Here is a 25,593-nt window from a genome sequence, read left to right as displayed (position 1 = left end):
CATAACAGCCCAGACAAAGGCACAGGCTGAGCCCACACCACTCACGGAGGCTGCTACAGAAACACAACCAAAACAGACTCATTCCTGAAATGCAGTTGCAAACACACCTTTAGCCAAGGTTGATAACATAGTTGCAAGCTCCAGAGACATCAGAGTCTTTTTTAATCCTTATTTACATGGTCTTCACATACAGTTCATAGCTAAGGAGTCAGCAAATTTTGTTCAGATACCATAAATCAGTAAGGTACGGAGATAAGACTGTCATCTGCATGTTATCACTGCAATCAGGTGTTTCAGCATTTCAGACAAACCAATGGTTGACAGAACCAGTCAAATTTAGCTATAAGGATCAGAGATAATATTCCCTCACAAGAAGTTCAAATATACTTAACATGTTTTAACAGCTAACTGCAGCCAGCTCCAGCCACAAAAGCAAAATCTATCTCACAGGAAAAAGCAAAGCCTTAGCATCTCTAGTACATCAGGCAACAAAAGCATCCACCAAAGAACATCACATTAGAAGTAACTCTCTGTATAGGTAAGTGCTCAAATCTGTTATTGAAAAGTTTTATTTATAATCTTAGGCTAATACTGAACTTGACATCTTCTTCTTCCTTCATACACAAGATTGACTTACTTGAAAAATAAACCACAAGTTTTCAAGAAAAATATCAAATCTTCAATGCCAGTCATCTCTTCCTGCATTCTCTGCTATTTCTACGCTTAGTATGGGATGAACAATGATTCAACATCTAGAACTGGTGATTATCTGCTAAATAAACCAAACCACCACCAGCTCCAAATTGTCTTTATTACAGCAAGAGACAGTTCAAAACACAAGCAACTGAACTCATGCAGTGTTTTCCCAGGTAGAATTTAGGGCAGAGATTTCAGAGACAGTAGCAAGGAAGAGCCAATGCAGCATCCCACAACTCCCCCTTTACCTCCACAGTATTTAGTTCTCCTAAACACTCCTCTTACCAGCAGATTACCCTTTCAGAAAACCATTTTCTTAATTAGTTCTTAAAGTAAGGAAACTCAACAAAAAAACTTTTAAAAGGTGTAAAACTCAAAACCTTGTCAAGTCTTCTCCCCTTCAAAAGTTTAGATCAACACAGCCAAAAATAAGCACATAAAACTTTAGTAATGCTCCATGAAGAACATTAAGACTTCCAATCCAAACAAAGACAAGAATGAAAATATTAACTGCATTCAGTTCAAATATTTAACAATTTGATAGCCAAGTAAAAACTTCAATACTAAAAGAATATTTAGGAAGGTAGCTCAGAACACCTGGTAGTTAAGATTTTTCCCCCCGCTGCAGTGCCAGAATTGAACAGTGTACCCAACCCTGCCAACAGGAAGCAAGCCACTAACAGAGGATGCTCAGCCTACAAAAGGTCATTCCCTTCCTTTTAGCTCCTTGAAAATATTAATTTGAGGAAAACCAGATCATGTGCACGCACACATTCACTTGAAATTTTTCTTAAATTTAAGCATTGCCCTAGCTGCACTCTCTTGAACCCCAGCATTCCCAGAGTGTGTAATTCACCCAAAAGCTTCCTAAGCTTTTGTTTTAGTAACTGTACCAGCTCAGGTAATCACTGCTCTCCTCCACCAGCTCACTCATCTGTGCACCAAATATGTATATACTTTCATAAAAAAGTCCTCAAACTAAGTAACTTGAGGAGTCTCAAATTCATCTCTTCTGACTAACAAAAAGACCACAACTAAAGCTTTCTATGCCCAAATAAAAGAAGGCCAGCGAGCTATGTCAATTTTTATAAATATTAAAATAGTCTTCTCGTATTTTAGGATAGGGAACACTCTGCTGCTTGCCTGCTAAAGCTGTCTATCTCCAGGGTCACAGATAAGTAAAATACTTCTGTTCAAAGGCCTGAACTCTTGAGTTGCTAATTTAACCAGCTCTTGAGAAGACCATTCCTGAAACTCAGGCTGTTCTATCCAGCTATCCAAAGATTTACCCCTGCTTGTATTTTTGACTACTCCTAAAAAACTAATGAGGTGCCTAATTAGAGGAAAGAGTGACAAGGACAGGCAAAAAGCCCTTTTTTAAAATAGTATATAGATTTTTGTCATACACAAAAAAAAGACATATGGACAGGCAAAAGGGTGGGTTTTTTTTAATAATATACAGATTTTTGTGGCACACAAAAAATTTATTGAAAAGTTTGAAAAAAACTGGCAGCTTTTAGCAGAAGTACATGGCTTGAATCATCTCATGCAACCCTATTCCCAAGGCAATACTGTGTTCCCCATCTCAAACCAACACAAGAGGACCTGTTTTCTCAAACTCCCCAGACCCACATTTTTATTGACATTGCTGGCATTTCCAACAACCTTATGGAAGCAATGACTGTAAACACTAAGAAATTGCACCATAAGTTATCAGTATCATGATTCTTGCTGAGTACATTTGAGTCCTAAAGAATGTACATGACAAGCTCCACATTCCAATACTCCAAGACAACTGGACTGCCTGAAGAAACCAGGGCAGTTATTGAACGGGTTTGTAACATGCCAAGTCAGTCAGCCAGTGAGAACAACCCACCAGAATCCACACCATTCTGCAGCACAAGCAGTTGCCAACAGCTGCACAAGTACTAACGCATGACAAAACCCCATCATGACAAAACCCCATCGTCCTCATGCAGAGCTGTATCCTGTGGATCTTTCCCTGCCAGCAACAAAGACAGCCTGCATCCTTTACTCACAGAGAACCTCAGAAAAGTGAGGATAAAGACAAAAGACACATACCAGAGAAAAAAAGGGATAAACAGATCCCAGAGAACTATTAACATCACAGGCTTTATAGTCATCTTCAGTCTTGATGGTAGACAATTACAGGGATATCCTTGGATAGCTGCTAGGTTAAATGTGAACAGTGAGGAACACATACAGATTATTTCAATCGTGTATAATGACTCAGACCAAGCAGATTCTTTAAAAAAAAACCCCACCATTAGCATGTACAGTTACTGCAAGATCCATTGCAATGAAACAAACTATTCCTACAAAGTACAGATGCAATTATCTGGACTTGTGCAAAACCTTTGATACGATCCCCCACAACATCCTTCTCTCTAAACTGGTGAGAGCTGGACTCAGGGGGTGAACTGTTTGGTGCATAAGCAAGTCATTGGACAGTCACATCCAGAGAGTCATGGCCAGTGGCTCAGCATTCCAATGGACATCAGTAACAAGAAGTGCCCCTCAGAGGTCCATACAGGCACCAGTTATTCAGTATGTTCATTAATGATAGACAAAGAAATCAGTTACAGATGGCACCAAGCAGAGTGGTATGGTTGCCACACCTGAAGGATGGGAGGGCATCTAAATGGATCTGAGAAGTGGCTCATGGGAATCTCATGAGGTTTAACAAGGCCAAGTGCAATGGGTTGCACCAAGGTCTGGGCAACTCCTTGTATCAACAACATCTGGGGATGAACAGATCAAGAGTAGCCCTGCCTAGAAGGACTTGGGGGTGCTGGTGGGTGAAAGGCTGGACATGACCCAGCAACAGGGATTTGCAGCCCAAAAAAACATCAGTGTCCTGAGTGTCCAAAGCACTGAGGGCAACAGGGAGAGGAAGGGAATTCTGTCCCTCTGCTCTGGTGAGGCCCCACTTGCAGTGCTGCCTCCAGCTCTGGTGTCCCAGCACAGGAGGGACATGGACCTGTTCAAGTCCAGAGATTATCAAGTTTAATATGTTCAGAGAGATGGAGAATCTCCTCTACAAGGAAAGGGATTGTTCAGTATGGAAAAGATAGCTTTGAGGTGACCTAATCACAGCTTTCCAGTACCTGAAGGGAACTCAAAGCTGAAGGGAAACTTTTGAAAAAGAGCCTGGAGTGACAAGGGAGAATGGCTTCAAACTGAAAGCGAATAGGGTTCAGTTCTTTACTGTGAGGGTGGTGAAGCATTGGGATAGACTGCCCAGAGAAGCTGTGGATACCACATCCCTGGAAGTGTTCAAGGCCAGGTTGGATGTGGTTCAGTGTAAACTGACCTAACCCAAGGTGTAGCTGCCCATGGCAGAGAACTTGCAAGTAGATAAGGTCCCTTATCTACACAGATAAGGTCACTTCAGGTCCCTTTCAACCCATCCATGACAAGCTGGCAACTTTTGTTATATTAACAGCTATACAAAAGTGCACATTTGTCAAAAACAAGGACACAATTAATGTTTTGAGGAACCAAGAGTGTGTACTACCAAGTTTACAGATTCTGCCTTGTTCAGGAGGAAAGATGAACCAGCTTTAGCCGAGACCTAGAAAAAACATGTTATCCTCACAAGATCTGAAGGTCCAAAATCAAACATTTAATTTTACTAAATGCCATTTCATGGCATTCCAGACCATTCAGGAGTCTAGTTGTCCACTTAATTTGGAGAAAAAACATGGAATTAGTTGACAATTTATGATTAAGCTATAAGATTTAGCTCCTGTAACATAACCTACACATGCACATTCATCAACTTTTTCTATTTAAATGACTCTTTGTGCTTTGGACCATAAATACTAGATGAGAGGAGAAACTCCACATAAGTACAAACCATTTACAGAGCTGTCACAGCTGAAAGAAAGTTCTTCATGTCTCACTGAAGAGGTCTGTTTTGCTGAGACAAATGTAAGGGAAAAATGCTTCTTCCTTCCTTTGATCTATACAGCAACACTTCTACAGTGGGTCCATCCTCCCATCCCCATTTAGATACACCCATCTTGGTGAGAGAATGATGCAAACATTGCCCTCAAAAGTAAAGGCAAGTGGAAAAGCCTACCTAAAATCAAAGCAATTTTTAAGATCCTTACCACATTTTCTAATGAACAGCATTGCTTTTTATATCATAGAGGAGCTAACATACCTATGGCTTATTTTCAATACTCCTACTTCATCCCTGGCAATTTGCATCCTTCTGCAGAACCAGTCATTGTTGTAACTCTTGAACCTACGGTAGATCAGTGAACTACAGACACAAAGAGGCCATTGTGGGGGCTGGTTGGTTTCTCTGAAACTAGTTTTTACACTACTCTAGCTTACCAATTCTGCTCATACTAGTGAAGCACAAGATGCAAGGAAAATAGCAGGACTATCTCATTTATCATTAGGTCACTATTAAAGTGGCTAAATCACCCTGAAAAAAAACTCGGTGTAAAAGGGAAACTGAAAGGTTTTCACTGTGAAAACCACCGAAAGCACAGTCTTCGGGAACAATTGCAGTAACACCTTCCCCTTCCTGCTCCCGGCTCTCCGAAGCGCACATGCAGCAATGCCACAAAGGGCACAGCTCGCAGCAAAGCCCCCGCGGTCAGAAACCTCTTCCCAAACCAAGCTTTTAAAAGATTTTCTCTGCAGATGCAGGGAACTGCCTTCACACCGAACTGGGAAGGAGAAAGGGGTTCCACAGAGGAGGCCAGGCCGGCCCGGGGCGGGTGCCGGGAGGCCACACCGAGCCCGCGGCCTGGCTCAGCACTCAGCGAGGCGCTTTGGCGCCCGCGGCAGTTCCCCCTTCCCCCACCAAACCTTCCCCCGGCTCGGCCGCGGCAAACGTGCTGGTGGCCGCGGCGCCGGGCCGAACGTGCCCCCTGCAGACACCGCGGTCAGGCCCCGCCACGGCCCGGCGCTCCTGCCCCAGGTCCCAGCAGCACCGCAGTGACACCGCACTCCGCGCCGCCAGCCCGGTTCACGCAGTCCGCCTCAAGCGCGGTGCAGCCGCAGCGCAGGGGTGCCCCAGCCCACAGCCAGGCTCTCCTTCCCTTCCCCGGCCTTGCCGCTCGGCGCCACCCCCCCGCCCCCGCGGGGAAAGCGCGCCCGGGGGAGCCGCACGCCCGCCCCGGTCCTGCCCGGCCCCGCCGGTGCCCCCGAGCGGGGCAGGAAGCCGCAGCGGGCCGCCCGCCGGCCCGGGGACACAGGCGGGCACCGCAGACAAACACGGCCCGGCGGGAACGCCGGGGAAAGGCCGGAGGGGGGAGGCGGCGCCCGCGCGGGCCTCAGGCTCGGCGGCCCCGGCCAGACACCGAACGGGGTGGGTGGCGTGGGGAAGGTGCGCGCCCCCCGCCGCCTCGGAGCCCGGTTACCTGTGGCGCCGAGCAGGAAGTCCAGGGTGCTGTGCCGCGCTGCTGCTGCCATAGTGAGGTAGAGCCCTGTGCCATGCCTGGAGCGGCGGCGGCGGCGCGGCCGAGCGGCGGAGCGGCCCTATATGCGCGGGGCTGCGGCGGCGCCGGGGGGGCAGCGCGGCGGGGCGGGGCCGGGGCCGGGGCGGGCCGGGGAGCGGCGGGCCCGGGGACCCGCCCGGCGCGGCCGAGAGCCCCCGGGGCGCGGCTCCGCGGCCGAAATCCCTGCCCTGGAACCCCGTAATGGTGTCCCGGCGCTGAGGCCGCGGGGTGCTGTGTGTCACCTGCTGCCCGCCCTGGGCACGGAGCGGGCCCGCTGGCCCTCCCTGCGGAGGCACCACCACCAGGGAGCCTTCAAAGCCTTTTGTTTAAAGTCCTTTTTATTCTTAACGGGTAACTGTGAAACAGCGTGCTGAATCCACAAATTGTATTAATCACGTGCAGTTACAAACCCAGAAAAATAGTATCCAGAAGTAGTTAGCTACAAGATTAATCACAGAATCACATCACGGAATTAATTAGACCTCTGAGATACCGAATCCAACCTGTAGCCGACCACCACCGTGTCAACTAGACCATGGCACTGAGTGCCACGTCCAGTCTTTCCTTAAAAACATTCAGGGCTGGTAACTCCACCACCCCTCTGGGCAGCCCATTCCATTAACCTTTCTGTGAAGAAATTCCTCCTAATGTCCAACCTAAATCTCCCCAGGTGCAGCTTAAGACTGTTGTCCTGTCGCAGGCTGCCTGGCAGGAGAGACCAAGCCCCATCTGTCTACAGTCTTCTTTCAAAGCAATTGTAGAGAGCATAAGGTCACCTCTGTCTCCTTTTCTCCAGGCCAAGCAACTCCAGCTTCCTCTGCTGTTCCTCATCAGACTTGAGCTCCAAACCCTTCCCAAATTCCACTGTCCTTCTCTGGACATGCTCCAGCCCCTCAACATCCTTCCTGAATTGAAGGGCCCAGAACTGGGCACAAGACTCCAGGTGTGGCCTCACGAGTGCTGAGGACAGGGGAAGATGTTTGGCTGCATCAGTCACTAGCTTTATTGCATGAATTAATGTGGATTTGCACAATGCCATGGCATCAATGGTTTCACATGATTCCACAATTAAATGAAAAGATTTACAAGTAACTGCCATGTGAGTAATCTAATGTGATACCATGATTATTTCCATAACTTTCAATAAAGATTTTTTCAGGGCGAACTTCCAGTATCCCTGTTTTGAACAGCTATAGCTCTGCACAGACACCCTGAGCAAAGCAGAAGCATTCACTGGAAATGAGCATCAGAAGACACACAGCCATTTGCAGGTCTGTACTAACTGTATTTTCTTCAGATGGTCTTCATGTGACACAGCTCATGCATAAGAGGCTGGGGGATTTTATGATTCATTAGCTAAAATATACAGCTTTGCATGTTCCCATTCAATGTCTTTGATCAAGTCCTGGATGTTATAGGGATTATATAGTTCTGTTTGGGTGGCTTGTGTATCCTTGTTGCCATTCCGTCCGGAATTCTGATTTTTTTTTTTGTTTTAATTTAATGAAAATCAATGCTTCCTTGCTGCCAACTTCAATCTCTCTACATTTTTTTTCAGGACATGCAACTGCCACAAGACAGCCAGTAAAATCCCTTCTCTTTAAAATCTCTTGCATCTCTCACCTTTGCTTGTGGCTGCTGCAGTGGTTTCAGTTACCTCATTCCATGAAGGAGCTTACTGGATTGATTTTTACTCTCTTCAGTGAGACCAATGCCTTGTGTTCTGGTCAAGCTATTATATTGTCTATCCACTGTGGAATAATTGGAAGAAGGTAGTAGTGATGCTTCCACCTAAGTGCCTTCAAATGTATTTGTTCATATGTGCTAAGTGCCTTGCTAAATTATGCCCTTACATACACATGAACAACTTTCCTGGGTTTACGGGGAAGGGAAAAAAAAAGAAAAAAAGGAACATCAATATGTCATCCAAATATTTTCCTGACATTAGTTTTGCAATTGAAGGCCAACCATTTCAGACTGGCACTTAGAGAAAGTTGAAACATCATCTTTTTAAATAAATTTGCTGTAGAAAAAAGAACAGTGGTTTTACTGTGTCATTTTATATGATGAGAATTTTGTGATTTTGTAGTGGGCTGAAAAGCTGAAAAGGCTAATGAATTACTCCAAAGAACTATATAAAGTCTTTCTTAAACTTTGACTTAAAGGACAGTTCTTATGCATAAATGGCTTTTGCAGCTGCTCATTGGGTTAGGGGAATTGGGAACGCTGGAAAAACTACATGAAAAAATTCAATAAAGGGTGAAAAAGAAGAAGAGGTTAATCTTGGAAACTTTGGTAGAGCTGTAGGAAAACACCCAACAAGAGGAAGAAACCTGCAATATCTGTATGTAGGAGTGAAAGCAAACAGTAAATTACATAAGGTTTTACAGAAAAGCAAAGAAAGAAAGCCCACGGAATTTAAGCCTCCTTGTGCAGGATGCCATCGCTGAGGAAGGAACTAACACAATTGTCTTCCACTTCTTTGGCATGTCTACTTTGGGCATACTACTTAACTAGGTCATGCCTGGGATATTTTTGGGAATCTTCCTGTTAGAAAATTACACTGAAGGGAATTTAAAAAAGGGCAATTAAAATAATTAAAGAGATGAAGGGATTGATTTATGAGACAAGATCAAAAGATCTGGAATATTAAAACATGTTTCACAAATGCTGTGGAGTTTGGATGACATCACGTTGTTAAGATTAGCACAGACTGTTTGGAAAGAGTTTATTCAGTGTGAGGTTACCTGCGTATTTTGAAACTAGTAGAAACTGGAAAAGTGGGGAAAAAAGGTTGAGGCACCAGTGTTTGAAAAGCTTTGTGCTGAAAATCAAGGGCAGAGACCATACCCTCTACAGGTAGATTGGATAGATTAGACAAAAGACACCAGCTGATGGGAACAATCCTTGCACTGGCAAATAGCTGGGACAAAGGCTTTGCAGAGTATGCAGTAACCTGCACCAGATGTGTGGTTTAGCCTGCATAACCCCTGTTCTTCATGCAGGACCACAGCAGGCTGAAATACCAAGTGTAATACCAAGTGAAATACCAAGTCTCAAGTTCTTTTAAGCAGGGTGTAATAGCATTTTTAACCACAGGTTCCCTGTTCATCCTCTCTGACTACATCTACCTCTGTTCATTGTTCTAAAGATATTTCACCTACAACTGCCACAATCCTAAATTCACCTCAGGAATGAAAGATAAACCAAACTTCTCATACACGGCTAAGAAACATCCCTTAAGAAAAATATTCTTTTTCCTCATTTTTATAATCTGTTCAGAAATTCATTAACTTCAGGTCCTGCTGAGTCCAGCCCAGGGTTCACTAAGGTTGCCTAACAACAGTAGATTTTTTTTTCCCTGAATGGCTAAAAAGTTTCTAAAGTAATAATACATTTAAGACAGGAGTTCACAAGGGTTCTTTTCACCCTTGTTTAGGAACACTTGTATATCTTATGGCTTTATCACTTGGGAATTATGTGGCCATCTCACAGTGCTAATTGAAACCTTGAAATTAAATGTATCTATCTAAAATTAACTTACACATGAGTTCTCTCTCCATGCCTGGTTCTGTATATTCGAAGTATTGTTAAACATTAATGCAGTACAATTAAATAAGCAGAATAACATGTGCAAACATATTACCCCAAGCTGAAGTGCTTGCTAGAAGATAGCACCAAAATGGGAAAAGCAGGGGCTGCAAACAGAAGAGGGTTAGAACTTGGTACAAACCCCTGAAAGTGTTTTCATCCTCTTCATTGTTTGTGCATCTGAATAATTTTTTCCCTAGGAATTTTATTTTTTTGAACACAGCTCTAGTCCTTAAGTACTTGCTTATCATTGACAGAAGTCATGGTAAATTTTGAGAGGAAGGAGAGGGAAGATAATACTTCCTTTTAGAAAAATATTGGTGGGGTGGGATGGGAAAGGGTCTTGTAAGTTGATGGTTGTTTTAGAAATTATTTGAGGTGACAATGTGGTATCACAATTGTGACCAAACATGAAATTAACCACTTTGCAAAACAGCGTTATCTTATTATATAAGATGAAATTCATGTTTTCTGGAGGTGAACGGCTGTTTAATACAGCTAAGAAAACTAGAAGTGATTATTGTAATGAATTTGCTTCTTTAATTTGTATTTCTACTCTTGTGCCTGAACATGTTACTGTTTACTAAAACAAATACAGTTTATCCCCCCTCTCTTGGATGCTTTGTATCTAATATATAGGCTTGCTGGGGCATAGCTCTAGAGGCTTAAAAAAAAAGATAGCAAACTGTCCATTTCAAATTAAACTTAGGCAGTGTGGAGTCTACATCTTACTGGAAATTATGAGAAAAATATCTGACTTTAAAAACAAGCATATTGAGTTCAACAGGAAATTTACTCAGATAGATTACAAGATGAATAAAGACTCTTGTTTTTCTTTTTATTTTTTTTAGGGTTTTTTTTTTTTTTTTTTTTAATTCTGCAAAGAAAGACCCTGGAGAGTCAAATTATATCATAGGATGTAAGACTTCTCACAGAACAAGAGAACAATTTCAGGAAGTTAGCAAACTCAGATAAGAGTTAATTACTTAAATAAGTGCTACCATAAATTATAGCAGCTATTATACTCCCTGATTTTTGAGAACCCTCTGCTGGATTTTAGCCAGAGTGCTGTGTGTGAACCCTTGGGATTTCCTCTGGTCCAAACAGACTCTGGTCTGTTTCCTTTGGGCAGAGGTTCTTTACCATGGAGGTGAGACCTTCAGTCCAGTCATCCCAGGATCCTGGTCCTCCTGCACATCTTCTTCAGGGACACCTTACTTGCATTAAAACACTCACTAATAAGGCTTTAATGTTGACAGAAACTATTGAATTATTTTGATAACACTGAGAAATAGCCACAGAAAACACTTACAGACCCTTCCCTACCTTTGCCTTCCCAGCAGCATTCTCTAAGCCTAGCCCACATCGTACCTTTAACCTGCACATATTGGGAGGTTTGGGGTTGAGGTTTTTTCCTAACTGCCAAAATGCCACAGACCTGATGGAGTTTCTTCTGTGTTTCTCTGTAGATGTTTGACCATTCAACAGAATTCCCCAGAATCGTAATGAGTATTTCCTCACCCCCAAACCAAATAAAAGGAAAGGCTAGATGAACACTGCTTTTCCATCCCAACCACAGTCTTGTGGTGAATTTAGCACATGATATAGCAAAATTTGATCAAGCTCTTCTTTAACATCTGTGTCATCTCTCAGAACAATTACAGTCTACAAGTCCCTCTTGGTGTTTGAAAATAGCTGTTGAGGAACCTTTTTTGTAACTCCTATCAGGTAATTTTCCCTATTCACTCTTTGTCCCCAGTCATCATCTAATCCCATGGGCAGGTGATTCCCAGTAACACATCAGATTATCATCCTCTTGGATAGCAACAAAGGATTTGTCTGGCTTGTCCACCTTCAGTCATGCCTGTCACATTGTCTGGATGCACCTCCCCAGGCATCGATAGGGCCTGCCAGTACTAGTCTTCTTTTATGACCTAAGCTATAGAAGTTACGTGTGATGGCTGCATCAGCTTGTTAGAATATCTAAACCACTCCCAAGTGGTGACTTACAGAGTACAGGACAGGACCTGTGGTTCACAATCAAAAAGAACATAACAGAAAAAATTGGATTCTGATGCTTCATTTCCCCCCACACAAAGCAGAATGGCAGCAAGCTCAGGTGAGGTCAGATAACCAGTGCTAGGGGTGGCTGTGTGTGACATGGTTGGGACTTCAGGATAGCCCTTGTTTCCAGCAGCAATACAACACAATCATTTGTCTATTACATTAAGCTGGTTTTGCTTGGTTTTATTTATTTTTTTTTCTGTTCTCCTTCTGTTTTGTTTCTATGTCCTAATAATTGCTGTCACAAAAGCAATAATAAGCAGGTTTCCCCAATCCCTTCATTACATCATTCTGTCTATTCATTATATTTTCCCATGGTACGCAGGTGGCTTCAGGAAGAGGCTACCCCTAGATATCAGATAACACACTGAATAGATAAATCCCCTCTTTTTCATCACAGCACTTTGTATCCAGTGGACACCATTCTCCTTTCTGCAGCTACAGCTGAAACAATGTAAATAGTATAGAAAACCTGATCAGGGTTAAATAATTTCTTTTATACCTTGTAAAACTCTTTGTATTAGGGAAAAATATACATGGGGGGATAATTTGTAATCCTAGCCTCTCATAACATGAAGAAAATAAGATTCTTTCTGATCAATTTTTTTTGGGGGGAGGGAGGGAATCCCTGCACAGAGAAGAATGGATGGTAAATTGATTAAAATTAGAGTAATTAATTCGTCCAGACAGCATGGAGGCAGTAGAACAAATGAGCAAAAGTGAGGGAGTGTAAAAAAAATACAATAGAAAAGATGTTTTACCTTAACTAGACATCAGTAATATGTACTTTTTATGCATGTTTTGCAATATTATTTCTCATTAAGTTGTTTTGTTCCTTTTAGTTACCTTTTCCAATTCTCTTTTGAGTGATGATGCCTCAGTTTTCACTCTGTGAGAAATGCTGCTAAATTATAGTGTGAATTTTATTTTCATATCTGTATTGTATACTGGATTCGGGACTTCTTACATTAAATTCTGTTGCCACTGAAGTCAAACACAGACTTAATGCTACCTTCAAGGGAGCCAGAATGTCAGTATTTGTCTGGTGCACTGCAGACAAGATTAGACCAATACTCTTTTTTACCTGGTCCTTTGACTTTGCAGGCAGAATTGTATGTAACAGCATTCAAAATATAAAACCGAGGAGCATGAACAAAATGCTTAAATACATGCCAATAACTCACACTAGCTACAATTAAGACATAAACTCAACCCCTCAGAACTCTATAAGGGGTATTATTCTATTGATGAGTTCAGCTTTCTTACTGTGAGACAAGGTATTACTATTATGCCTGTCATGAGTGAACCTTTTGATTGCAAGTGCAATAAGAATTCCAAGTCACAAAATGGTGTCTTCTGCAAAGGGATTTCCAGATTAAAGAAAGGAATAATGTCTAAATAGCAACACACCAGTGCAGAACAGCTGTTGCACATCAGGCTCTCCTGTGCACCCTGTTCATGAAACTTATCTCCTCTAACTCAGATATCTACAATCCAGAAGCCTGTATTTCATCTGGTTGTCTTGACTGCATTCAGAAACAGCAGAGAGCCAGTTTTAAGATTTAGTTCATCTCATCTGAAATTTAATCCAGATCAGTTAAAATGTATTCTGCTCCTCTCTGTTGCATATGAACAGTTCAGGTGAATTTCTCATCCTTGGAGTGCTTTGAACAGATTGAATTAATTTCCTTCTATTCAGCGATACTGTCAACATGAAATAAGAATTGTCATGTGAGGATGAGAGCCATGCTTACTTTTTTCCAAGTTTTCTCCTTAGCAGAAACTTTTGTATCAGCTTCTCCATTTTCTGTTGTGAATAAGAAACAGCATGTGCTTAGGAAAGGGAGATGAGTTTTCTAGGGGAAAAACTGATACAGTAAGTTAGTAATACAGCTGATAATACTGATCAACTCAGCTGGCCATGGTCTCATTTTATTTGCTGTCAGATCATCTTTGAGTTCATTAAATAACATCACAGAAAAAAAGTTGAAAGGACTTTATGAAAGACTGTGGTTTTCACAGTCAGTTCCTCTAAGAAGTTGTCAGGTAACATCTAATCATAAATTTCTATGTTTTTTAAATACAATGTAAATTAAAATGTAGAGTCAAGAATATAATCCAAAGTTATTGATCTTGTAGCTCATCTAAGTGCTTTCACAATTAGAGCTAAAATGGATAAACCAAATTTGGAGAAACAGATAAAAGTCTAGTAGTTAATCTTCCAAAACCTATGGAAAAATACTGACCCCATTAAAAAGGTAGTACAATAATAATGTATTGCAATCTGTTACCAAAATTTCACCAGAACTCAATAAAGTAGTAATTGACAGTAATTACAGCAAAGTGCCTTTTGGAATTGACATAAACATTTTCAGTCTGAAACAGCCTGTTGTAAACATCAGAAAATTTATGTCCTTGGAACTCAGAAGTTTGTCAGGTAAGATAAACTGATTGCAGAAGTTTGTCACCATTGGTACCAGCTGAGTCTTTACTAAAATGTCTCTACTGATACTTTGAGAGAAACTAGAACAGTAGGTTAGGAGTCAGGAGAACAGTGTTTTAATTCTTAAGTTGCTAATGTTTATTCCACTCAAAAAGTGGTAGTAACAGTACTTTCTTTCTCTGTTAGTTTGTACACCCATGAGGATGAAAACTCAGTTGTGGCATTTTAAATAATACAAATTCAACAGGTAGCTCTAAATTCCTCTTGTGAATAATGTATATGGTATTCTACACAAATTTCCCATAATGGTTCTTTATTACTTGACTTATATTATCAGAGTGATTCCTTATACAGTCTTTAATATATTCTCCAGTTATTTAACAGGTTAGTTTAGATTTCTTATTTAGGTTTTCTTCTTTACTCTGTTAATTTTAAACTGAAAGAACTCCTGCTGAACACAAAATGGCATGTGTGATAAAGATATTGTCCATGAGTAAGCAGTTGTTCAAAAGATAACATGTAGTTTCTTTAGAGATTTTGGCTGCAACACTTATAGAATGACTATTATTGCCAGCAACATTAACCTCAAATACAAGAAAATCAGAAAAGTAATCAGATAGGAATACTTACCATATGCAAAGTTCAAATGTAGGTGGTTTTTTTTTTTTTTCTTCCTAGCATCAGAATTCTCGAAGGTTTTCTTCAAAGAGGTGAGAGGTGAAAATCTTGAGAGGGAAGATTTTCAAAATTTTAAGGGGATTTCCAATAGAACCTGCAGCTACTGGTAACACCTGAGGATAATTTTCAAAGGCAGGACTTTTGAGCACAGTATCTATTTTGACACTGGGGGTGAAAGTTGTGAAAGAAATGCAGACTTGGCAAAAGAGATAGAGGGAAAGAATTTCTTATACAGAATTCAAATCGTCATTAATTTCTTCTGTCTGGACAAAACTGGGAGCAAAACTCTTTGATGGGAGTTGTGTCAAAGCCTAGGCACTGAAGATGCCATTTGCTTCAATAGACAAGGATTGTTCAGCTACACGAAGGAAGGCTATTCATAAAGGGTTCTGTAATTTAAGAACTTCAAGTATCTTACGGAATAACATGCAATTGTATTTTCTTTATTTTAAAGTTTATCAATTCAGAGTCTTACATCTTACTCTTGAGAGTACATGAATCTTGAAAAAAAAGCAAAAAAAAGCTCTTTTGTTTCCTGTCATTTCCCAATCCCAACTAGACCAGCATGATATGCAAAATTAAAACCATAAGTGAATAGGTAATGTCATTAGCATTTCTGGCGTGGAAACATTTTAATTTTTCAATTAAAACTTGACAGAAAGGTTGCTTTTATGACCTAAAGCAAATAGTGTGTAATTTAGTTTGGTCTGGCTCCTATGCTTTCAGTGTTTTGGGATTGCTACTATGCAGGGGTTAAGCTGTCAGAAGAAAAGAATGTATTGTTGTACCTGCAGGGTACTAGAAATCCTGGTTAGGTTTCTCTTCTGATCTAGGCAGTGATATGGTGGCCTTGTTTTTGTACTCTGATGAATTCAAGCTGCTGTGTTCTGAGTGCTCACTACTTCCTGATCTTTTTTCTATTTTGCCCTGTTTTCAAGGGCTTCATCTGTCATAATCAATGATACTGTGTTTCATTGTGCCAAAAGAGCTCAAGCTGGTGTCTTGTCAATGCCAAAAGACACTGATTCAAAAAGATATTTGAGAATGCTGAAATGAAACTCTTGGATTTTATTTTCGTCCCGATTCCTGTTTTAAATTGTGCACTATTGTATTCCTCTTCATCACATGCTCAAAATGACAGAGCTCCATGTAACAATAAACAATACAGAACTGCCAGCCTTTAACTTTTACTGTTTGCTTAGGAAGTGTGCAGGAACTAATGACAAAGTGTATGAATCAATTTTTTGACCAATGAATGCTGAATAACAGATTTTGCAACAAAAATGGCTCAAGAAAAGACAAGATACATTTTCTTTGCGACAGCCACTTCTGGGTATGTCAGACAGAGCTGTAAAACTTAACCAATATGTCATGCAGAGTTCTTGGAACAAATTATGCAGTTGCCTGACTCCATTCTTCCATAAAATCTTTCCACAGATTTTATTGCACTCTGACACGGTTACACTATGGCACTGAGAGCCACTGACACAAGGAGCCCAGGGCTCTCCTGGTCGATGGGGCCAGTTTTCCTTTGTGTTCTGGGCAGCACTGTACAGCCAGATTAATGTGGAGCCTTTGCTGGCTGCAGCACTGCAGGAGCATAGGAGCAGCAGCCAGCTCTGCTTTCCCACTCACTGTGCTGTGTTGAAATTATGTGGATGGATGAAAATACTCGTCCCTAGAGGCTGACAGCTCATCCTGTCATAAACCAGGCTTGAGGACTGATGCTGGGGTCCCTCTGATCCCCAGGCTGGTACTTGCTGCAGTGCTTCCTGGTGGTGTGGAAACAAATCCCATGGGATCCCTGCAATAGGCCGGCAGGAGGAAGCCAAGATGGTTGGAGGAAATACTAGTAAGCACCTTACTCTTTAAGTATTCTTCTTCCCTGGAAATATTTTCTTGTCAGCATTTCTACTGTTGGATCCCTTCTAGTTATGAGATCACATGATTGTGATTTTGCTGAGTAAAGCCAAGGGACTCTGAAAAATTTCTTTGATTTCTGAACAAGAAAACAAGCATTATTACTATGCATATAGCACTATTTAGTCTACTGACCACTTGGCAACAAATATACTTTACTTTCAATTAGATTTATTTGAGGTGATGGAGCAAGTCCAGAGAAGGGAAACAGAGGTGGTGAAGGGTCTGGAGCACAAGTCTTATGAGCAATTGACAGGACAAGATGAATTTTTTTTGAGTTTAGATTGGATATTAGGAAAATTTTCTTCACTTAAGCATTGTAAGGCATTGAAAAAGGCTAGCCAGGGAAGTGTTGGAGTCACCATCCCTGGAAGTGTTCAAAAACATGTCGGGGGGGCACTGGAGGGCATGGTTTAATGTTGAACATGGTGGTGGGACTGGGTTAATAGTTGGGCTTGAGGATCTCAAAGGTCTTTTCCAGTCTTAATCATTCTTTCTTTCTTTCTTTTTCTTTCTAATTCATGAATAATATCAGGATAAAAACATATTAAATTTGTTTCCCTCTGTTTTGTTCAAAATGTAAATGGTACTTTTTGATGGGAAAGAGACCAAAGTTCTTTGCTTGTAGGTAATTCTGGCCAAACTGTATCTTATGAATAGGATTAGCTTTAGGCTTACTTCTGTTAGTAAGTCTCACTTATACCTTTATAATAATTAATGGAGCTCAACTTTGAGGGATAGTGCATGTATTATTCCCAGAGTTGTCCTATTAATATGGCAGCCATCAGGCATGGCATATTCCATTGCTCAGATCATGTGCAGTCTGTGTGAATGGTAGCCTCCAGTAACACATTTACAGTATATCCTTCTGCTGAAAACAACACAGAGCTCTAATTATAACCTGTTTAGGACTTAAATGTCTCATAAGTGTTCCAGCCCTTAAAAGCAAGCATTTCCACTTCCAATGTATTAGTGAAATGACCACATTTATTCACAAACATTCTCTGGGCTGGCTTTATCAATTCTAAACCACAGCTGAATCAATGACATTTTCTCCTTTCATCTGGCTTTCAGTCAAGCCCACAATCACTTTCCCTGTATGCCTTGAATGTTTAATTGGTAAATACTGCAGGATAATATTTAACTACAAATAAAAATCTATCGTTACTGCCATGTTATAAACACATAGGGAAATTCCAGTTTAATTTTCTGAAATTGCATGCTTGCAGCACTAAATATGTGGGATTAAACTGACTTTGAGAGAATGCTGAGAAGCAATAAGATGCTTTTGGCCTGGTGCTGTTTCTGAAGGCTTTGCAAAGATGCTATCATGCAGCATTTCAGTCATGGCAGGAATGAACTGGAAATTTCCTGAGAAGAGGTGGTGGGTAGGTAAAAGGTTGCTATAAAACCTTAAACCTTCCCTAAGGTCAAATTGTAGGCTGCTTGAAATAACGAATCTTAAAAACATGTAGTGCAACTGTGGTGTAAATACAAAATGTGCTGCATGAGTAAGGAGACAAGGGAATTATAAAAAAACCACAAAATACCTCAGAATGAGGGAGAATCAGTGACTATCTATATGACGTCTCTTTAATCCTTACACTCTTTCTACAGTTTCAAGTCCCAGTCATCTCTCCTATTCCCCCTTTCAACTTCCTGTCCCTCAGTTCCATTCTCTCTCCTTTCTTTCCTGTGATCATCACTTTAAATCTTTGCTGACTGGTGGCTTTGTTCTTCAATACTCTCCCAAATATCTCCCCTCCAATAACTTGATTTTTAATTTGCTGCATGCTACTCCAGCCCTGCTTCTGTCTATAGCTCTTTGATACTAAATTTACCTTAAAGCTTTCATTGATCTCAGCATCTTGATCTGTTATTTCAAAATCAGCAGAGCTTTCTCCATGTTCCCATTCAAACCACTTTTACCCAACTTGTTCTGAATGCAGCACTGTTTGTTCTCAGTGCTTCTTCCTTTCTTCTTCTCCTAAACCATATTTTTTTCTGTTTGATACCATCATTTGCATTCCCTCCTGCTGAGTCCTTTGTAGGATGTTCATTCCATCAGTTTCTGATTTCTCTGCTGTTTACAACAGCCTCTCCTTGCTCTGCCTGCACTGTTGCTGACTTCCTGACTGAATTAATTTTCAAAATGCATGCTGCTGTTGGGATTTGGACTGTATGACAGGGTTTATGTTTAAGACCTAGTATCTCTATTCTAAAAATCAATTTTTCCAGTGCACACTACTTTCAAACCATCTTCATATCAGTACTTGGAGCCCCAGTCTCCAAACAGATGCACATCATTGCACTCAGAAAAGGGAGTTTCTACACAGAGAATTTATGATCCAAATACTGAAAATAAAAAGGATCAGCAAAATGCCAAAACACTATTGTTCCTCTTTTACATGGGCTGAGCTGAAGGTTTAATTCAGCTCTTGTAAAAATGTAGTCCAGTTTGTTAATGGTGGAAATATTCTGTTACTCAAACCATCATCTCCCTGGCTCTCCAAGAAGTAAAACCAAGCCTGGGCAGATGTGGAGATTCCTCAGCACCTGCTGTAGTTACTCAGCATCACATTTAAGGTGCTGTCAGTTTTGATGACAGATGTATTGCAGGCTTTACTGTGAAGTGCAGTCACCCAGTAGAAACTGGTCCAAGGCACTAAACCAGGCTGCTATTATTTCAGCTGTCCAGGAAACTAGTGTGATTGTGTGTGATAATATGGTTAGTGCCCTTACTAGCACCTGTCTTCAGTTTTTCCAACCATTTTGTTTTTTCTTTCAGTGGGAAGGAAATCAGAGTCATATACACAAACACAAATGTTGGTGTGTGGTAAGCAATGGTCCTGGTGTGCAAGTTGGCTCTTCTAAGAAGGCTTCATTTTCTGTTCTCTTGCATTGGAAAAATAAATCCTTTAGACTGAGAATTCTAGAAAAATACCCAGGTTCAGTTGTTGCTTTCCAGAATCTTGGCTGGGTGTTTACATGATGCATGTAAGGCTTATTCACTGTAAAATCATCTTTCTTCCTAAGCAAATCATCCTTCAGTGTTAGTCCAGTTTTTGCCTAATATTGCTAATGACCTCAAGGGAGATAAAGCATTAAGCAATAGTCTATATGAAAGTATGTAACCTGGTATATATATGCTAATCATATCTGGCCAGAAGTGCAGCCTTTCAAATAATTGCCACAGCTGGCAAACAGCACTTAATTACATAGGGAGTCATCATTCTCTAAGCAGCCCTTGTCAATCATATCAGCACAGTCATGTCTTTTAAAGACATGTAAAAACTAGAAAGTCTGATAAATACGTTTGCTAATTAAGTCCCCAGCTAAATCAAGAGTAAAACACAGATGCCATGCTCCTTTTTTGCTTCCTCCTGGCTGCATAGGAATGGCTTGTTGAGAAATTATCACTTTTTCATTTAAAAATCTTGTATTACTGACAAAACAAAGGCAGGCAGATACTAATAACTTTGCAATGTGGTTCTGGATTTGTTTGTGAGAAGGTGAAGTCAAAGTGAGGAGGTGAAGTCAAAGTGAGGAGGTGGGGGAGGTGCTGGGAATGGCAGGAGGTAGAAGAAATATGGGTTGTGAATTCAGTGTCAAACTGGTAATCATAGAATCACAGAATGGTTTGAGTTGGAAGGGACCTTAAAAACCATCTCATGCCAACCCCCCAGCCACAGACAGGAATACCTCTCACTCGACCAGGTTGCTCAAAGCCCCATCCTGGCCTGGAACTCTTCCAGAGACATCCCCAAACTAGACAATCTGTTTCAGTGCCTCACGACCTTCACAGTAAAGAATTCTTTCCTAATACACAACCAAAATGTGCCCACTTGTAACTTAAATCCTTTCCCCTTTGCCCTGTCACTGAGCACCCTTGTGAAAAGTCCCTCTCCAGTGAAAGAATGAGCAGTCAGCTGTGACAGGGAAGTTGTTTCTCTAATTGGCTTTCCAGCCTTCAAACTTGATCTTGGCAGAAAGACAGGTGAGCATTTCTGAAGGCAATAAGTGATTCTTTACAACTACAGCAGAGATGTATGGTGTAGGAGATGGACAGGGATGATGTGAGACCAAACATGTAATTGAGAATGCCTGTCTTCAGGCATACATTCAACTTATTTCTAAGCCTGTTCTAGAAAGGTTGATTTCTAAATCACTATCTCCATCATTAGTACTTTTAAGCATTAATGTTTACTTTCTAAACTCTTTTTATTGTAATTGTTACTTTAAAAAAATGAAGAGATTGTTAACTCCAGATATCTAGCAATTAGAAATTATTCATCATGTTTCAATGATCTTAAAGACACACATATATATGAGATACTGTGTGAGTAGACTAAAATATTTTAAAATTGTGAATGATTAAGACCAATACTTACAAGTTTTAGAACATGTTCTAAAACATACTCTGGAAGAATGTGGTGTGCATGAATGAAGACCTTTTGAGTGCGGTAATCAGCCACAAACCAGTGTTTATTCACACAAAGCTTTTTATTCACAAATGTGCCAAAGAAAGAGGAAATAAGGCAGTGTAGGAACCAACACTCATTCTGTTTGACTCTCTACTGCCTGATTGGTCTGAGCAATCCTATCTATTAATATAGTCCTTCTGCAACATGGCTGTGGAGCAGCTGTGCCCTGGCTGCTGACCCAGGCTGGGTCTGCAGTATGTTGGTTGAGAAGCAGCCCCAGAGCCTGGTGCTCCTCAGATGGCTTCTCTGTGGTGGTATGTCTGTCTTTGTTAACCCTAGAGAGAGGCTAAGGTGACTTTCCAAATGCCTAAAGCAAGTGACTCAAGCTAGGTGGGGTTCAGTCCCTGAATTCCTCCCCTCACAATCAGCCTTGAAAGCTTGTTACAGCCCAAAGCAAAAAAACCCTCCAAATTCCATTTGATTGCCACATCCTTATGCTTCAATACAAAATAACTTTTACAAGATGTGCTTGAAGAATAGGGCTATGTCTTACACTACAGAAGTAAAGAGCTTTGCAAAAAGCATTAAATACGACAGAAGCCCCTTGCTTCATTCTGTAGGTTGAAGCAACTCTTTTCCTCCTTCAGTAGGTCCAGTTCTGACCCTGTTCTTTAGCCATACCCCCTTACTCTGCTATCACTTTAACACTCCGTACTCCCCTCCATATAGGGCCAGGATGTTTCCCACTGTCAGTGTAGCCAGACCATGTCTGTGGTGAATGAGGATGGAAGAAAGGACTCCCTCATGTTTTCATATTGATAAGAGTCTTACTGCTCGTGCACAATATAGCTCTGTTTTCATATACATATCATATTCAGGGTCTACTTCAAGAACTCAATTTAATTTGGACCTACAATTTCCTGGTATCAGATCTAACTGTCTGGCTGCAGTGTTAAATTTCATAGGACTGCATTCCAAAGCCCAGGATGCACAAGCAAAGATTCCTAGTTTCAGATGCCCAACTGACTAATAAATTAAGCTGTTCTTAAACAGCTGACTTTCCTTACAGCTACACAACAGCAAGTCTTTGGTGCTGGTACAAGGTCAAACATTTGGAGCAGTTGAAGAGGAGACAGCCCATTTCAAAGCTCCTTTGTTCATAAGCTTCCACGGCCCAAGCTGCACACTCCTTAGACTTCGAAGAAAGTTAAAATGTTTTTTTAAACATTGAAAAGGTATTTCAGCAAGTTCTGTAGAAAGGCAGAGTAGCTTTTCAAATATGAAAGCGATTTTACTCTTTAAAATAAAAGCTTTTCCCCCCCAAAGCTTAAAATTGGCAGCATCTCTTTTAGCATTCCTCTCCAGCAAGAAAACACCTTATTCTTACGTGGTTTGTATGCATCTGCAGATACAGCAAAGATTAAAAAACCCCAACCACCCAGACATAATTTCAAATACTCCTGGAAACTTTGTGGCTCTGTCCTGGAGATTTTAAGTAGATCCTGGCCAAGACCTGGAACTCACCTACAGTATTACATAAACTGTTCAGTGGTTCCCTAAACAGACACTGGATTGTGCTCAGCTGTTTCCCATCTGCTGTATCCTGCTCCCACCCTGCACACAGCATTTACAAAGCCAGAACTAACCCCTGCTGCATTTTGTGGGATGCTGGATTATAAAATTTCACACTGAGACTTGAGTGCTGTGCTGAGCCTCAAGCAAGAGGAGCAGCACATGTCATTGCCAGACCCCAGCCTGGATGTTGTATGTGAGCTCGTTTCCTGCCAGGGCTGGGCATGTGCAGAAGAGCTTGGGGCTGTTTTGGGTAAAAATCTGAGTTAGTTCTGGAGGGCTGTTGACCTCAGGGTAAGAAAGGTCTTAATGGTAGAGCTTAGTGAGATCTACTGGCCTGTCCCTGCTGAGGACTGCAGGTGCCAGACTGGGGCTGGCCCTGGCGGGTGCTGTGGGTCACACAGGAGAGCACAGTGGGATGGATTCCGCTCTGCAGGGTGGCCTCACATCCCAGGCCCAGACAGAGCTGCTCAACCACTCTTGTGTTTTATGGATCTGACAGTGCCACTTCACTGCAGCTACAGCCTGTGTGGTTCACAGCCTTCTAAGGACACTAACTGTCATTACTTTTGTCTAAACTGATGCTAGTACAGGCCAGCAGAAGTTAACCAAGTGCTTAATAAATTGTATCTCTGTGTATACACAAACCCATGGCAGAAGACAAGAGGTTCATTTTGCCTTTTAACTCCTTTTTGATCTAGAAAAGTGCCTTCATTTAAGGGGCTTTCCCCCTCGATTTATTTACTTACTCGTAATTAATAATAAAAATAATTATTTTAAAACTTGCATGACCATTAATTTTCTGGTCTATTTTTGCTATTTTACATCAGAACAGAAAAGGTTTGGTTTCATGACCACATATATGAGAACAGAGTGATTTATACATTTAGTGTCCCATTTAGCATCACTTTGTTAAATAATGCACTTTTATTTTTACACCATCATTTGCACATGCTAAAAGAGAACCCCTCTAAATAACCCTGTAAGTGAAAGCTAAAATGTTCTCTTCAGAATGGCTTTTGGTATTTTCAATCAAAATGAAAAAAAGAAAAAAGTGAAAAATAGTGCAGTTCCAGTGAGCTAAAATCAAAACTCAACAATAGGTTTCTGCATTTTTATGAAAAATAACCATTTGATAATATGCTGAAGTTTCCACAAAATGACATAATATTTTAACTTCTGGTCTAACTTCTGGTTCAGCTCCATTTAATTGCAGAGGTCAGTGGTACACAGAGGCCAGTGAGGTTAACTGTACTGAAGTGCTCTCCTTAGGAGTACCTTTGAATATAAATGCTGGAAAAATAACCAGAGCTTTTACCTATGACAAAATAATTTTATCTGTGTTGGTTCACTAAATGAAACAGTGAATTTTGTTGCAAAAAGCACACTATGCATTTTTTTCCTTCCTTCAGCACTGCAGCACGTTTAGCACTGCAAGTGCCAGAACATTTCCAGGGAATAAATTCAAGCATCTAATAAAGAGCAGTAAACAAAGTTAAGGAAAAAAAAAAAAAATTGTTGGTATAACCATTGGCAAGTACCCAAGAACTTTATGGTTCATAATTTTTGTTGATTTTGCAGCAATGGTAGAGATACAGGTGGTTTGGCCACGTATCTGCTAGTTATTCAAATAGCTACAGGAATGAAAACAAAGCCAAGGGGCAAAACATTTAAAATTTTATTTTCTTAATAATTGCATTTGTAAGGTTAACTCATGCTGAAGGGGGCTTGTGGAAACAGGAGGAGAAAAGTTCTGACTTTCCATCCAGACTAACTGAAAGTCAGATCGGTCCTGATCCTCAGTCAGGGAGAGGGACAAAACTCTGAAGTCTCAATGCCCTGAACTTCTGTCTAGGACAGGCTTTTATTGCCCCTCTGATCTTGCTACCAATGTGTTTCCACCAATGACTGAAGTTTGTTAGTTCTAGTCACAGGTCAGCTCTATAAATGCCTCAATGGGAAGAAAAAAGTAGTAAAAAAGCTTACTGTGGCGTTATTAATGATTCTTTAAATGAACAAACCACCTCTCTCTATCACTCCCTTCCCTGACTTTATCCTGTTCTTAACTGCAAGTCTCATTTCTTTCCTCCTGCAAGTTAAAAACCAGTGAAATGCACAGTTGTGGCACTTGGCAGAGATGATCACAGACCCCTCACAGGCTGCGACTGATGGAATTTTCCTCATAACATCAGCCTTCCTTTTTCTTGCTGTAGGTAAGGCAGCAACACTAATTTCTGCTGCTTCCAGGCCTGAGGTCAGTGCAGGAGGAGGATGGATGTATTCTGCTAGCCTGACTTTTGTAACATTCTGGATCACACTATTCTGCATAAACATAAAAGCTTAGATGAATTTTATGTCAGATATACTTACTGAGAAAGCCTCGTAAGTCTACTGTAATTCATGAGCCAAAAAGAAAAAAAATGCAAGGAAGGAAAGGAATCTGTTTGGCTTGATTTGTTGCCCACGTGCAAGCATCTGATGTGATACAAAATGCCCTCAGGTACCTTCCCAAGTATCCAGCAGCTGGTCCAGAATGTCTTTGATCTCCAGTAGGGTCTCACCCACATCTGGAAGCCCCATGTGTAGGTCTCAGAAACCCCGAGACTCATCCACCAGGAGCCAAAAGGAGACAAGTGGGGGATGAGTTTCAAAATGTTCTTTCAAGTCAGATTTTTAACCTAAGAACACCTTAGGATATCTCAGACTGCACCAGATGCCTGTGTGA

At 41.1% G+C, this 25,593-nt stretch overlaps 1 protein-coding gene and 1 long non-coding RNA gene across 3 annotated transcripts in view; one reads left to right on the top strand and one right to left on the bottom strand.

Moving 5' to 3' along the window:
• The window catches only part of SMS (spermine synthase), a 43,276-nt gene extending 36,996 nt beyond the window's left edge, over positions 1-6,280 (bottom strand). The window contains exon 1 of the mRNA XM_030282111.4: positions 6,099-6,280. Coding sequence (XP_030137971.2) covers positions 6,099-6,150 — 52 coding nt within the window. The 5' untranslated portion in view covers positions 6,151-6,280. The remainder of the gene's footprint in view (positions 1-6,098) is intronic.
• LOC115496760 (uncharacterized) lies at positions 5,820-8,060 on the top strand. 2 transcript variants are annotated; one of them, XR_012057875.1, is made up of 3 exons: positions 5,820-6,046; positions 6,973-7,447; positions 7,735-8,060. It is a non-coding gene; the product is annotated as an uncharacterized lncRNA (long non-coding RNA). The 2 variants fall into 2 exon arrangements; XR_003962280.4 differs by lacking the exon at positions 5,820-6,046 and having other exon boundaries at positions 6,304-7,447.
• Positions 8,061-25,593: the final 17,533 nt, after the last annotated feature.

The sequence above is a fragment of the Taeniopygia guttata genome, chromosome 1 (genome assembly GCF_048771995.1).
Source record: "Taeniopygia guttata chromosome 1, bTaeGut7.mat, whole genome shotgun sequence".
Classification (NCBI taxonomy): domain Eukaryota; kingdom Metazoa; phylum Chordata; class Aves; order Passeriformes; family Estrildidae; genus Taeniopygia; species Taeniopygia guttata.
This window is presented reverse-complemented; position numbering and strand designations above follow the sequence as displayed.